At 48.5% G+C, this 15,380-nt stretch overlaps 2 protein-coding genes across 2 annotated transcripts; one reads left to right on the forward strand and one right to left on the reverse strand.

Moving 5' to 3' along the window:
• The first annotated feature begins 636 nt into the window (after positions 1–636).
• On the forward strand, positions 637–969 carry LOC109782859 (transcription elongation factor 1 homolog). Its single transcript, XM_020341489.1, has one exon. The coding sequence runs from the start codon at positions 637–639 to the stop codon at positions 967–969; it is 333 nt and encodes a 110-aa protein (XP_020197078.1).
• Positions 970–2,917: 1,948 nt separating this feature from the next.
• Positions 2,918–4,537, reverse strand: LOC109782858 (uncharacterized). Its single transcript, XM_073506541.1, has 3 exons — positions 4,058–4,537; positions 3,471–3,765; positions 2,918–2,931 (listed from the first exon to the last, which is right to left on the reverse strand). Exons 1-3 carry the CDS (start codon positions 4,535–4,537, stop codon positions 2,918–2,920), a joined length of 789 nt encoding a protein of 262 aa, XP_073362642.1.
• Between the last annotated feature and the right edge of the window lie 10,843 nt (positions 4,538–15,380).

Genomic DNA, 15,380 nt, shown 5'->3' on the forward strand with positions numbered 1-15,380 from the left:
TCAACATGCTGCGTGACACAATACATGTCACACAGAGACATGTTAATTCAGAATACTCCAAGCAATTCTGTGTGCATTCAGAATCATTCATCCACAGTATCATTCTGTGTGCATTCAGAATGATTATACTCTGTATTCTGTATAATCATTTTGTCTCTGTGTTCATCCAGCAGAAATCCAAGCAATTCTGATCAAATTACTGTGCGTATGCAAGAGCAGAAAGGAGCATCGAGCAGCGGCGGCTGACCTTGAGCTCTCGATTGGAGTGGAGGGAGGCGGCCGGCGAGGGATCTGCGGAGAAGAAGAAGCGTAGTTTTCCCGCAAGAAAAGAAAGGAAAAAAAATAGTTTTCCCACCGCTGACAGTACGTGCCCAGCCAGCGATGCGTAGCCCAGGTAGGCTGGGGGCCAGAATCTCCCGGCGATACGGCGCCTGGGCCATTTCGACTGGGGGCCAGAATCCGGCTCCGACTTGTTAATGGCTTCGTTGCACCGCCGCCGAAGAGGAGCCGGAGTCGGAGTAGGCACGTCCTTTATAACAACCACACCCAACGCTTTCCCTACGAACACACATCGCGTCTGGACGACTCTCCTGATCGCGAAGCCTAGCTGCGCCTGCGATCTGGTGCAGAGAAGAGATGGCGAAGCGCAAGTCGATGAGCTCCAAGATGGCGTCCCGGAAGAAGCCGGCGCCGAAGCTGGACACCACCTTCTGCTGCCCCTTCTGCAACCACCCCGACAGCGTGGCCTGCACCATCGACCTCAAGCTCTTGGTCGCCACCGCCGTCTGCTACGTCTGCGAGGAGGCCTACCACACCACGGCGCACTACCTCACCGAGCCCGTCGACATCTACCACGACTGGATCGACGCCTGCGAGCAGGCCAACCAAGGCATCGAACTCCAAGCCCGGGACTACCACAAACGGCAGCGGCGAGTAGGCAGCGACGACGACGACGAGAGCGATGCCTGATCGATCGATCAATCGTGTCCGGTCGTGTCCTTATCTTGAGTAGTTTGATGTTTGATCGTGTCTCTCGAGTTTCCGCATCTAGTCCTCCTCTACCTCTGTTGCTGCGTACTGTGTAGCTCATGAGTTCTGAACATCAGCCAATACTGTCCAAGGCCTTGTACTGAATCTGTGACTGGTTTCGTTGTTGCAGTGGTACCTTCTTTTCCTTTTCAAAATCAAAAGAAAAAAAAAGAGTACCTTGTTGTCTCTAGAAAAAATAAAGTTGGCACCGTTCAAGAACAAAGACGCTCTGCAAGTTCAGAAACACAAGGGCGAAGCAGACAGGTTCCTCCTGTCAGGAGAATGAATCAATTTCAGTTAGCAGACTCACAAGAGTTGCTGGGGTTTTCCTAAACCTATATCTCAATGCAAATTGTATTTCTGAATCTCATGTCCGAGGCGGCCACACTTCTGAAGAGGTGGACTGTCAGGAGTCCTGCTCTTATCTTTCTCTACGCTGCATTGACATCCGAGTACCGCAACTCGGCGTGGGCTGAATTAGACCAGACAGTGAAAGAGTAAGGAATCATATCACAGGCAATCTTTGGAGAAGATGTATATATAAATTAAATGTCATCACTGTATTGGACAATTGACGAACAAGACAGCTTATGTACAAAACCTGGAAAACAACCTGAATTTGGTATCATCAAAACAACCTAAATCAGCCAGAAATCTGTGTCTTCTCTTTAAGGCTGAGAACACATATCGTGAGTTCGTGACTGAGTTGGGTTTCTGAGTTCCAAAGTTTCTCCTAGCAGCAAATAGTAACAAATGGGAAAATTTAATTATCTGCACCAGTCGTATGAAACCAAAAATTCCTGTATCAAGGTTTAGTGTGAATATGTGACTTCAGTAATGATTTTCTCCCCCAACAACCAGTTTAGCTTCAGATCACCTTCTAGCATCTGTACAACAGGCATAATGCAAATACCAACTACTTCTATTCAACTCCTTCTACTTATATCTGATACAGACAACAGTCCAGACAACTCCCAACTCCTAACTGAAGATTAGCAGCAGTTGCAGAATACAACAGTTTCCGTAAACTGCTAACTAAAGATTAGCAGCAGATACAGAATACAAAAGTTTCAGTAAACTCCTAACTGAAGATTAGCATTGTCTTCCACCACAAGCTGATCAGTGCTCCATTAAAATAAATCCCAAAAGATCATGTCAATGCAGCAAATAATACAACAGCGCTGGCATCTAAGGGAAACAAATGCACTTGGCGGTACATATCTTGCAAAATTCATTTTCTGCAGCAAATAATACAACAGCAAATAATCCCAAAAGACCACTACCAGTACATATCTTGCAAAATTCATTTTCTGCTGAATGACTGAAACTTGAAACGGCAGCGCTGGCATCTAGGGGAAACAAATGCACTGGGCGGTTCAAATGCTGAAGTAGCAGCAAGAATAAGAACACAACCATTACAAACCAATGCCATTGCATAACTGTTCACAGAGGTTCTCAAGTTGACATCTTAGAGAAATGCACTTGGCAATGCTGAAGTAGCAGCCACAATAAGAACACAATCATTTCTTCACACAGGTTCTGAAATTTGGAACCACATGGGACAGGTTCCTCCTATCTGGCGAATGAATCAAGTTTATCTAGGCTAGCAGACAAGAGGCGCTTCCTAGACCTATATCTCAATGAAAAGTGCAGTTCTGAATTCTCATGTCATAGTGTCCTAGGAGGCGACACTTCTGAAGAGGTGGATGGTCGACGGTCAGGAGTCCAGCTCTTATATTTCTCTACTCTGCATTGACATTCGGGTACCGCAGGTCTGCATGGGCTGAATTAGAACATGAAATGAGGAAGTTAGGCATCATGTCAGTGCAACAGTTTGAGAAGATCAATAGCTTAAATATCACTGTTTTCCAGAATTAATGAAGACAGCTCATGCACAAAAGCCTGAGAAACAATATAATGTGCAAAAACCTGAAAGACAACTTTCATGAAATACTGCAGGATTAACCTGAATTTGGTTCACATGTTGTTCACATAATTTTTATAGTATGCTAAATCCAACAGAATTTACAGTACAAGTAACTTGACTGAGTTGGATATCAAAGTTCCAAATTTTCTACAGGTGACAAATAGTGCCTAATGGGAAAACTGACTTGTCTGTATCAGGGACAGTACGATGAAACCAATAATTTCTGTGTTAGGGTTTAATGTGAATATGTTATGATTTTATCCACAAACAAACTGGATTCAGATACCTTCTAGCATCTTTGCAGCAGGCATAATGCAAACACCAACTGTTTCCGTTTAACTCCGTCTACTTATGTCTAATACTACAACAGTCCACACAACTCCCAAGTCGTAACTGAAGATTAGCAGCAGTTGCAGAAAACAACAGTTACAGTAAACTGTTCTTCAGACAGTTTCATAGTAAACTGTTCTTCAGTCAATGCAGCAAACAGGAAGTTGGCAATGGCGCGTCTCACCTGGCGTCCCCGCCATGAAGACGATGATGTCGAGGGTCTGCCTGCTGCGGGGCAGGTCGATGACCAGTGGGGTAGGCCGCCCGTGCATACCCGCTCGGACGCACATGACGAGGTTGGAGACGTCCATGGCGACACCCAGCCGGCTGGCCAGCTTCTTCCTCAGGTGGTACGCGGACCTGCCCCTGAATACGAGTGAGGCCCAGGGGAAGCTGGCGTTGGACTCGTCGGCGCCTGCCTGCTCGACCTGGATCACCCGCCACGGCAACATGAAGCTGAGGCTTCTGGGGAGGCGGAGCTGCAGTTGAGTCCCAAAGAACCATCAAATACGAAGCAGAGGCAGAGTAGTACTGCTCTGAATCTTCCTCAAGAATTGCAAAAGAATTGCAAGATGCCTATAATTGCAAATCCCCAATTGTCACGACATCCAAGAGAACCCAATTCTGGAAGATTCAAGAAGCGGGTATGGCGCAAATTTGGCAGGAATCTGCCATCCCCGCGGTTGAATCCGGACGCAAACTAACGACACCCAAGAACCCAATTCGCTAAGCAGTTCGAGAAGTACGAAGCAGCGGGCATGGCGGACTCACCCCAGTCGGAGCTGCAAGGCGAGGCGTGTCCTCCCTGGAGGGGATGCGCTCCACGACCCAATGCATCATCGTGCCGGCGCTGTCGGAGTCGTCGACGCTGAGGTACCTCCCGTTGGCGCGGAGGCGGCGGCCGCCGACGTGGCGGAGCAGGATATTGTCCCCCGAGCCGATCCCGGCGGCCTGCCACCTGATGGCCTCCTCCTCCCACGGCCCGTAGTCGCACTGCTCGACGCGGCTCTCAATGTGGCCTCGCAGCGCCGGCGCGTCCGTGGCGCCGAGGTAGCGGCCGTAGGCGGCGCTGTGGAGGAGCAAGTACTGGGCACCGCCATCTCCCTGGTAGATGTGCACCGCCCAAGCCGCGTTCATCGACGCGCGGCGCCGGCTCAGGGAGACGCCAAGCCCGTCGTCGTCGGCGTGCAGGTACGTGCCGCGCTCGCGGCTCCGCAGCCGCACGTGGTGGCCGTCCTCGAACTGCTCCATCGGTCGCCAGTGACGCTGGAGAGCAGAGGCGCGCGGTGGAGAGAGAAACCGAGCGGGGATGGAGGAGAGGCGGGGATGGTGGTTTCTTGGCGCTCCGGCGACGGGGAGAAGAGGAGGAGAGAAGGCTGTTGGTTGGGACGGTTACGTTCGGGCGCCAAGGCGGGGTATTTCAAGGTGCCTGGCGCGTCCCCCCAGCCCACACTCCTGTGCGCAGCCTCCTTCCGAAGAGCCCACATGACTTGTTTCCTTTTGCCCTGATTCCTCAACACATCCGCGGGCGCAAAATCCCTATTCTAGGCTCAACGCCAACGTCAAACATGAAGAGCAGGAGAAGCCACACCTAACACACTACAACCAAGACAACTGAAGAGGACCGGAGCCGCGCCGCCAAGAGAAACCACCGTGCCACGAGAACCCGAACACACCGAGTCTTCTCCGACCGAGCCACCTCCGGAGAGGGCCGACTCATCGTCGAGACTGCCCCCTTGCTCCGGGTCATGGAGCGCCGCTCCTGCCAAGAAACAGTAAGGACCGAGAATGGAGACCACGAGAACAATCTACAAGATAGGCGGTCATCGAAACCACCCCTCGCTACAGGCAAGGATGCAGTACGCCAGCGAGAAGGCAAACTCGATGCTATAAGCCATCTGCAACCGAGAGGAACCGAGGGTCCACAACGACACCCTCAAGAGGGTGATGACACCGTGTGCCACCGTCGTCGAGTCCGAGAGATGGACTAGGATTTTTCACCCTGGACCCGTGGTACCTTGAGGGGACCAATAGCAACCCCCTAGAGGAAAGCGACGTTCGTAGGTGCCATCGTTGCCGGCGCCGGAGTGCAGAGCTTTCGCTCGGACCCACACAAGTGCCACCTGTGGACTCAAGGTTGCCGACCCAACATATGAGGGGGAGTCGCGACCTTTCGCGCTAGGCCTCCAGATCTAGACAAGGGAATCGCCATTGCCAAAGCCACGATGACACCAGGGCCACCCGCCACCCCTCCCCTTGCTACCCACATAGCCAAGAGAAGGCGCCACCACCGCTGCCGTGCTTCCAGCTGCAGAGCCACCCGTGCAACCTCACTATTGGTGTCAAAACCGGCGGATCTCGGGTAGGGGGTCCCGAGCTGTGGATCTGGGTGTTGGAAATATGCCCCAGAGGCAATAATAAAATGGTTATTATTATATTTCCTTGTTCATGATAATTGTCTGTTGTTCATGCTTTAATTGTGTTATCCGGAAATCGTAATACATGTGTGAATACATAGACCATAACATGTCCCTAGTGAGCCTCTAGTTGACTAGCTCGTTGATCAATAGATGGTTACGGTTTCCTGACCATGGACATTGGATGTCATTGATAACCGGATCACATCATTAGGATAATGATGTGATGGACAAGACCCAATCCTAAGCATAGCACTAGATCGTGTAGTTCGTTTGCTAAAGCTTTTCTAATGTCAAGTATCATTTCCTTAGACCATGAGATCGTGCAACTCCCGGATACCGTAGGAATGCTTTGGGTGTACCAAACGTCACAACGTAACTGGGTGGCTATAAAGGTGCACTACAGGTATCTCCGAAAGTGTCTGTTGGGTTGGCTCGGATCGAGACTAGGATTTGTCACTCCGTATGACGGAGAGGTATCTCTGGGCCCACTCGGTATTGCATCATCATAATGAGCTCAATGTGACTAAGTAGTTAGTCACGGGATCATGCATTACGGAACGAGTAAAGTGACTTGCCGGTAACGAGATTGAACGAGGTATTGGGAGACCGACGATCGAATCTCGGGCAAGTAACATACCGATTGATAAAGGGAATTGTATACGGGATTGCTTGAATCCTCGACATCGTGGTTCATCCGATGAGATCATCGTGGAACATGTGGGAGCCAACATGGGTATCCAGATCCCGCTGTTGGTTATTGGCTAGAGAGGTGTCTCGGTCATGTCTGCATGATTCCCGAACCCGTAGGGTCTACACACTTAAGGTTCGATGACGCTAGGGTTATAAAGAAGGTTTGTATGTGATTACCGAATGTTGTTCGGAGTCCCGGATGAGATCCCGAACGTCACGAGGAGTTCCGGAATGGTCCGGAGGTAAAGATTTATATATGGGAAGTCACCATATGGTCACCGGAAATATTCGGGGGTATACCGGTATTGTACCGGGACCACCGGAGGGGTTCCGGGGGTCCACCGGGAGGGTCCACCTGCCCGGGAGGGCCTTATGGGCTGTAGGTGGAAGGGAACCAGCCCTTAGTGGGCTGGGCGCCAACCCCCCTAGGGCCCATGCGCCTAGGGTTTGGGGGGAACCCTAAAGGGGGGCGCCCCCCTTGCTTGGGGGGCAAGCTCCCTCCCCCCTTGGCCGCCGCCCCCCTCTAGATCTCATCTAGAGGGGCCGTCCCCTTCCCCCTTCTCCCTATAAATAGAGGGGTGAGGGGAGGGCTGCAGCACCACATCCAAGGCGCAGCCCCTCCCCTCCCCAACACCTCTCCTCCTCCGCGTGTGCTTGGCGAAGCCCTGCCGGAGAACTGTCACTCCACCACCACCACGCCGTCGTGCTGCTGTTGGAGCCTTCTTCCTCAACCTCTCCCTCCTCCTTGCTGGATCAAGGCGTGGGAGACGTCACCGCTCCGTACGTGTGTTGAACGCGGAGGTGCCGTCCGTTCGGCGCTTGGATCATCGGTGATTTGGATCACGACGAGTACGACTCCATCAACCCCGTTCTCTTGAACGCTTCTGCTCGCGATCTACAAGGGTATGTAGATGCACTCCTCCCCTCTCGTTGCTAGTAAACTCCATAGATTGATCTTGGTGATGCGTAGAAAATTTTAATTTCTGCTATGATCCCCAACAGTGGTATCAGAGCCAGGTCTATGCGTAGTTTCTATGCACGAGTAGAACACAAGTTGTTGTGGGCGTCGATTTTGTCAATTTACTTGCCGTTACTAGTCTTATCTTGATTCGGCGGCATCGTGGGATGAAGCGGCCCGGACCGACCTTACACGTACGCTTACGTGAGACAGGTTCCACCGACAGACATGCACTAGTTGCACAAGGTGGCTAGCGGGTGTCTGTCTCTCCCACTTTAGTGGGATCGGATTCGATGAAAAGGGTCCTTATGAAGGGTAAATAGAAATTGGCATATCACATTGTGGTTTTGGCGTAGGTAAGAATCGTTCTTGCTAGAAACCTATAACAACCACTTAAAAGTTTGCAACAACAATTAGAGGACGTATAACTTGTTTTTGCAGCAAGTGTCATGTGATGTGATATGACCAGAAGGATGTGATGAATGATATATGTGATGTATGAGATTGATCATGTTCTTGTAATAGGAATCACGACTTGCATGTCGATGAGTATGACAACCGGCAGGAGCCATAGGAGTTGTCTTAATTTATTTATGACCTGCGTGTCAACTGGAACGTCATGTAATTACTTTAGTTTATTGCTAACCGTTAGCCATAGTAGTAGAAGTAATAGTTGGCAAGACAACTTCATGAAGACATGATGATGGAGATCATGGTGTCATGCCGGTGACGATGATGAACATGGCGCCCCGAAGATGGAGATCAAAAGGAGCAAAATGATATTGGCCATATCATGTCACTATTTGATTGCATGTGATGCTTATCATGTTTTACATCTTATTTGCTTAGAACGATGGTAGCATAAATAAGATGATCCCTCGCTAAAATTTCAAGAAAGTGTTCCCCCTAACTGTCCACCGTTGCGAAGGTTCGTTGTTCCGAAGCACCACGTGATGATCGGGTGTGATAGGTTCTAACGTTCGCATACAACGGGTGTAAGCCAGATTTACACACGCAATACACTTAGGTTGACTTGACGAGCCTAGCATGTACATACATGGCCTCGGAACACAAGAGACCGAAAGGTCGAACATGAGTCGTATAGCAGATACGATCAACATGAAGATGTTCACCGATGATGACTAGTCCGTCTCACGTGATGATCGGACACGGCCTAGTTAACTCAGATCATGTATCACTTAGATGACTAGAGGGATGTCTGTCTGAGTGGGAGTTCGTTAATAATTTGATTAGATGAACTTCATTATCATGAACTTAGTCTAAAAACCTTTACAATATGTCTTGTAGATCAAATGGCCCACGCTAATGTTGCCCTCAACTTCAACGCGTTCCTAGAGAAAACCAAGCTGAAAGACGATGGTAGCAACTACACGGACTGGGTCTGTAACCTGAGGATTATCCTCATAGCTGCCAAGAAAGCATATGTCCTTGAAGCACCGCTAGGTGATGCACCTGTTTTCCCAGCAACTCAAGACGTTCTGAATGTCTGGCAGTCACGTAGTGATGATTACTCCCTGGTTCAGTGCGGCATGCTTTACAGCTTAGAACAGGGGCTCCAAAAGTGTTTTGAGCAGCACGGAGCATATGAGATGTTCCAAGAGCTGAAAATGGTTTTCCAAGCTCATGCCCAGGTCGAGAGATATGAAGTCTCCGACAAGTTCTACAGTTGTAAGATGGAGGAGAATAGTTCCGTCAGTGAACACATACTCAAAATGTCTGGGTTGCACAACCGCTTGTCTCAGCTGGGAGTTAATCTTCCGGATGACGCGGTCGTTGACAGAATCCTTCAGTCGCTCCCACCTAGCTACAAGAGCTTTCTGATGAACTTCAATATGCAGGGGATGGAAAAGACCATTCCTGAGGTATATTCAATGCTGAAATCAGCGGAGGTGGAGATCAAAAAGGAACGTCAAGTGTTGATGGTGAATAAAACCACTAAGTTCAAGAAAGGCAAGGGTAAGAAGAACTTCAAGAAAGACGGCAAGGGAGTTGCCGCGCCCGGTAAGCAAGCTGCCGGGAAGAAGACAAAGAATGGACCCAAGCCTGAGACTGAGTGCTTTTATTGCAAGGGAAACGGTCACTGGAAGCGGAACTGCCCCAAGTACTTAGCGGATAAGAAGGCCGGCAATACCAAAGGTATATGTGATATACATGTTATAGATGTGTACCTAACCAGCGCTCGTAGTAGCTCCTGGGTATTTGATACCGGTGCGGTTGCTCATATTTGTAACTCAAAGCAGGAGCTGCGGAATAAGCGGAGACTGGCGAAGGACGAGGTGACGATGCGCGTCGGGAATGGTTCCAAGGTCGATGTGATCGCCGTCGGCACGCTACCTCTACATTTACCTACGGGACTAGTTTTAAACCTCAATAATTGTTATTTAGTGCCAGCTTTGAGCATGAACATTGTATCTGGATCTCATTTAATGCGAGATGGCTACTCATTTAAATCCGAGAATAATGGTTGTTCTATTTATATGAGAGATATGTTTTATGGTCATGCCCCGCTGGTCAATGGTTTATTCTTAATGAATCTCGAACGTGATGTTACACATATTCATAGTGTGAATGCCAAGAAATGTAAGGTTGATAATGATAGTCCCACATACTTGTGGCACTGCCGCCTTGGTCACATTGGTGTCAAACGCATGAAGAAACTCCATGCAGATGGACTTTTGGAGTCTCTTGATTATGAATCATTTGACACGTGCGAACCATGCCTCATGGGCAAAATGACCAAGACCCTCCATTCTCCGGAACAGTGAAGCGAGCAACCAACTTATTGGAAATCATACATACTGATGTGTGCGGTCCAATGAGCGTTGAGGCTCGCGGTGGCTATCGTTATGTTCTCACCCTCACTGATGACTTGAGTAGATATGGGTATGTCTACTTAATGAAACACAAGTCTGAGACCTTTGAAAAGTTCAAGGAATTTCAGAGTGAGGTTGAGAATCAACGTGACAAGAAAATAAAGTTTGAGTCACGAATTTGGCACACACTTAAGGAAATGTGGAATTGTTTCACAACTCACGCCGCCTGGAACACCTCAGCGTAATGGTGTGTCCGAACGTCGTAATCGCACTCTATTGGATATGGTGCGATCTATGATGTCTCTTACCGATCTACCGCTATCATTCTGGGGTTATGCTTTAGAGACTGCCGCATTCACTTTAAATAGGGCTCCGTCGAAATCCGTTGAGACGACACCGTATGAATTATGGTTTGGAAAGAAACCTAAGCTGTCGTTTCTTAAAGTTTGGGGATGCGATGCTTATGTCAAGAAACTTCAACCTGAAAAGCTCGAACCCAAGTCGGAAAAATGCGTCTTCATAGGATACCCTAAGGAAACCATTGGGTATACCTTCTACCTCAGATCCGAAGGCAAGATCTTCGTTGCCAAGAACGGGTCCTTTCTGGAGAAAGAGTTCTCTCGAAAGAAGTAAGTGGGAGGAAAGTGGAACTTGATGAGATGACCCCTCTTGAACCAGAAAGTAGCGCAGCACAAGAAAATGTTTCTGTGGTGCCTGCACCGACTAGAGAGGAAGTTAATGATGACGATCATGATCAAGTTACCACTGAACTTCGTAGGTCCAGAAGGACACGTTCCGCACCAGAGTGGTACGGCAACCCTGTCCTGGAAATCATGTTGTTGGAGAACGGTGAACCTTCGAACTACGAAGAAGCAATGGCGGGTCCAGATTCCAACAAATGGCTTGAAGCCATGCAATCCGAGATAGGATCCATGTATGAAAACAAAGTATGGACTTTGACAGACTTGCCCGATGATCGGCGAGCGATAGAAAATAAATGGATCTTTAAGAAGAAGACGGACACGGATGGAAATGTTACCATCTATAAAGCTCGACTTGTCGCTAAGGGTTATCGACAAGTTCAAGGAGTTGACTACGATGAGACCTTCTCACCCGTAGCAAAGCTGAAGTCCGTCCGAATCATGTTAGCAATTGCCGCATTCTACAATTATGAAATATGGCAAATGGACGTCAAAACGGCATTCCTTAACGGCTTCCTTAAGGAAGAATTGTATATGATGCAGCCGGAAGGTTTTGTCGATCCTAAGAATGCTGACAAAGTATGCAAGCTCCAGCGCTCAATCTATGGGCTGGTGCAGGCATCTCGGAGTTGGAACATTCGCTTTGATGAGATGATCAAAGCGTTTGGGTTTACGCAGACTTATGGAGACGCCTGTGTTTACAAGAAAGTGAGTGGGAGCTCTGTAGCATTTCTCTTATTATATGTGGATGACATACTATTGATGGGAAATGATATAGAATTCTTGGAAATTATAAAGGCCTACTTGAATAAGTGTTTTTCAATGAAGGACCTTGGAGAAGCTGCTTACATATTAGGCATCAAGATCTATAGAGATAGATCGAGACGCCTCATAGGTCTTTCACAAAGCACATACCTTGACAAGATATTGAAGAAGTTCAATATGGATCAGTCCAAGAAGGGGTTCTTGCCTGTATTGCAAGGTGTGAGATTGAGCACGGCTCAATGCCCGACCACGGCAGAAGATAGAGAAAAGATGAGTGTCGTCCCCTATGCCTCGGCCATAGGGTCTATTATGTATGCCATGCTGTGTACCAGACCTGATGTAAACCTTGCCGTAAGTTTGGTAGGAAGGTACCAAAGTAATCCCGGCATGGAACACTGGACAGCGGTCAAGAACATCCTGAAGTACCTGAAAAGGACTAAGGATATGTTTCTCGTTTATGGAGGTGACGAAGAGCTCGTCGTAAAGGGTTACGTCGATGCTAGCTTCGACACAGATCTGGATGACTCTAAGTCACAAACCGGATACGTGTATATTTTGAATGGTGGGGCAGTCAGCTGGTGCAGTTGCAAGCAAAGCGTCGTGGCGGGATCTACATGTGAAGCGGAGTACATGGCAGCCTCGGAGGCAGCACATGAAGCAATCTGGATGAAGGAGTTCATTGCCGACCTAGGAGTTATTCCCAATGCATCGGGGCCGATGACTCTCTTCTGTGACAACACTGGAGCTATTGCCCTTGCCAAGGAGCCCAGGTTTCACAAGAAGACCAGGCACATCAAGCGTCGCGTCAACTCCATTCGTGAAAATGTTCAAAATGGAGACAGATATTTGTAAAGTGCATACAGATTTGAATGTCGCAGATCCGTTGACTAAACCTCTTCCATGAGCGAAACATGATCAACACATGAACTCTATGGGTGTACGATTCAGCACAATGTAACTAGATTATTGACTCTAGTGCAAGTGGGAGACTGTTGGAAATATGCCCTAGAGGCAACAATAAAATGGTTATTATTATATTTCCTTGTTCATGATAATTGTCTGTTGTTCATGCTTTAATTGTGTTATCCGGAAATCGTAATACATGTGTGAATACATAGACCATAACATGTCCCTAGTGAGCCTCTAGTTGACTAGCTCGTTGATCAATAGATGGTTACGGTTTCCTGACCATGGACATTGGATGTCATTGATAATGGGATCACATCATTAGGAGATTGATGTGATGGACAAGACCCAATCCTAAGCATAGCACTAGATCGTGTAGTTCGTTTGCTAAAGCTTTTCTAATGTCAAGTATCATTTCCTTAGAACATGAGATCGTGCAACTCCCGGATACCGTAGGAATGCTTTGGGTGTACCAAACGTCACAACGTAACTGGGTGGCTATAAAGGTGCACTACAGGTATCTCCGAAAGTGTTTGTTGGGTTGGCTCGAATCGAGACTGGGATTTGTCACTCCGTATGACGGAGAGGTATCTCTGGGCCCACTCGGTATTGCATCATCATAATGAGCTCAATGTGACTAAGTAGTTAGTCATGGGATCATGCATTACTGAACGAGTAAAGTGACTTGCCGGTAACGAGATTGAAAGAGGTATTGGGATACCGACGATCGAATCTCGGGCAAGTAACATACCGATTGATAAAGGGAATTGTATACGGGATTGCTTGAATCCTCGACATCGTGGTTCATCCGATGAGATCATCATGGAACATGTGGGAGCCAACATGGGTATCCAGATCCCGCTGTTGGTTATTGGCTAGAGAGGTGTCTCGATCATGTCTGCATGATTCCCGAACCCGTAGGGTCTACACACTTAAGGTTCGATGACGCTAGGGTTATAAGGAAGGTTTGTATGTGATTACCGAATGTTGTTCGGAGTCCCGGATGAGATCACGGACGTCACGAGGAGTTCCGGAATGGTCCGGAGGTAAAGATTTATATATGGGAAGTCACCATACGGTCACCGGAAGTGTTCGGGGGTATGCCGGTATTGTGCCGGGACCACCGAAGGGGTTCCGGGGGTCCACCGGGAGGGTCCACCTGCCCCGGAGGGACTTATGGGCTGTAGGTGGAAGGGAACCAGCCCTAAGTGGGCTGGGCGCCAACCCCCCTAGGGCCCATGCGCCTAGGGTTTGGGGGGGGGAACCCTAAAGGGGGGCGCCCCCCCCCCCTTGCTTGGGGGGCAAGCCACCTTCCCCTGGCCACCCCTCCCACCAGATGGGATCTGAAGGGGCCGGCCCCCCTCTCCCTTGCCCCTATATATAGTGGAGGGGTGGGAGGGCAGCCACACCTTTCCCAAGGCGCAGCCCCTTCCCCCCCAACACCTCTCCTCCTCCGCGTGTGCTTAGCGAAGCCCTGCCGGAGAACTGTCACACCACCACCACCACGCCGTCGTGCTGCTGTTGGAGCCTTCTTCCTCAACCTCTCCCTCCTCCTTGCTGGATCAAGGCATGGGAGACGTCACCGCTCCGTACGTGTGTCGAACGCGGAGGTGCCGTCCGTTCGGCGCTTGGATCATCGGTGATTTGGATCACGACGAGTACGACTCCATCAACCCCGTTCTCTTGAACGCTTCCGCTCGCGATCTACAAGGGTATGTAGATGCACTCCTCCCCTCTCGTTGCTAGTAAACTCCATAGATTGATCTTGGTGATGCGTAGAAAATTTTAATTTCTGCTACGATCCCCAACACTGGGATCGATGAGGAACAGGAGATAAGGGACACAAGGTTTTACCCAGGTTCAAGCCCTATCGAAGAGGTAAAACTCTACTCATGCTTGATTATATTCGATGGGTATGGTTACAGAGTCGATCTACCTCGAGATCAGGCGAGCTAAACCCTAGATGGGAGTGATGGAAATATGCCCTATAGAGGCAATAATAAAGTTGTTATTATTTTATGTCTCCTTATTCATGATAAAGGTTTATTATTCATGCTAGAATTGTATTGACTGAAAACTTAAATACATGTGTGAATAGATAAACAAATACCGTGTCCCTAGTAAGCCTCTACTAGACTAGCTCGTTGATAAAAAATGGTTAAGGTTTCCTAACCATAGACATGAGTTGTCATTTGATAACGGGATCACATCATTAGGAGAATGATGTGATGGACAAGACCTATTCGTTAGCCTAGCATTTGATCGTACAGTTTTTGCTACTGCTTTCTTGTATGTCAAATACATGTTGCTTAGAAACCATGAGATCATGGAACTCCCGGATACCGGAGAAATACCTTGTCTGCTATCAAACGTCACAACGTAATTGAGTGATCATAAAGGTGCTCTACATGTATCTCCGAAGGTGTTTGTTGAGTTGACATGAATCGAGATTGGGATTTGTCACTGCGAGTATCGGGGAGGTATCTCTGAGCCCTCTCGGCAATACACATCATAAGAAGGCTTGCAAGCAAATGACTAATGAGTTAGTTACGAGATGATGTATTACGGAACGAGTAAAGAGACTTGCCGGTAACGAGATTGAAATAGGTATAGAGATACCGACGATCGAATCTCGGGCTAGTAACATACCGACAAACAAAGGGAATTACGTATGTTGTCATAACGGTTCAACCGATAAAGATCTTCGTAGAATATGTTGGAACCAATATGGGCATCCAGGTTCCACTATTGGTTATTGAGCAGAGAGGTGTCTCGGTCATGTCTACATAGTTCTCGAACCCGTAGGGTCCGCACGTTTAA

Source organism: Aegilops tauschii, chromosome 1, assembly GCF_002575655.3.
Source record: "Aegilops tauschii subsp. strangulata cultivar AL8/78 chromosome 1, Aet v6.0, whole genome shotgun sequence".
NCBI classification, from domain to species: Eukaryota; Viridiplantae; Streptophyta; class Magnoliopsida; order Poales; family Poaceae; genus Aegilops; species Aegilops tauschii.

Coding starts and splice junctions, on each gene's coding strand:
- LOC109782859 (XM_020341489.1), top strand. CDS start 637: ATGGCGAAGCGCAAGTCGATGAGCTCCAAGATGGCGTCCCGGAAGAAG.
- LOC109782858 (XM_073506541.1), bottom strand. CDS start 4,537: ATGGAGCAGTTCGAGGACGGCCACCACGTGCGGCTGCGGAGCCGCGAG. Junction 3,766..4,057: donor GCCTTGCAGCTCCGACTGGG/GTGAGTCCGCCA, acceptor ACTCAACTGCAG/CTCCGCCTCCCCAGAAGCCT.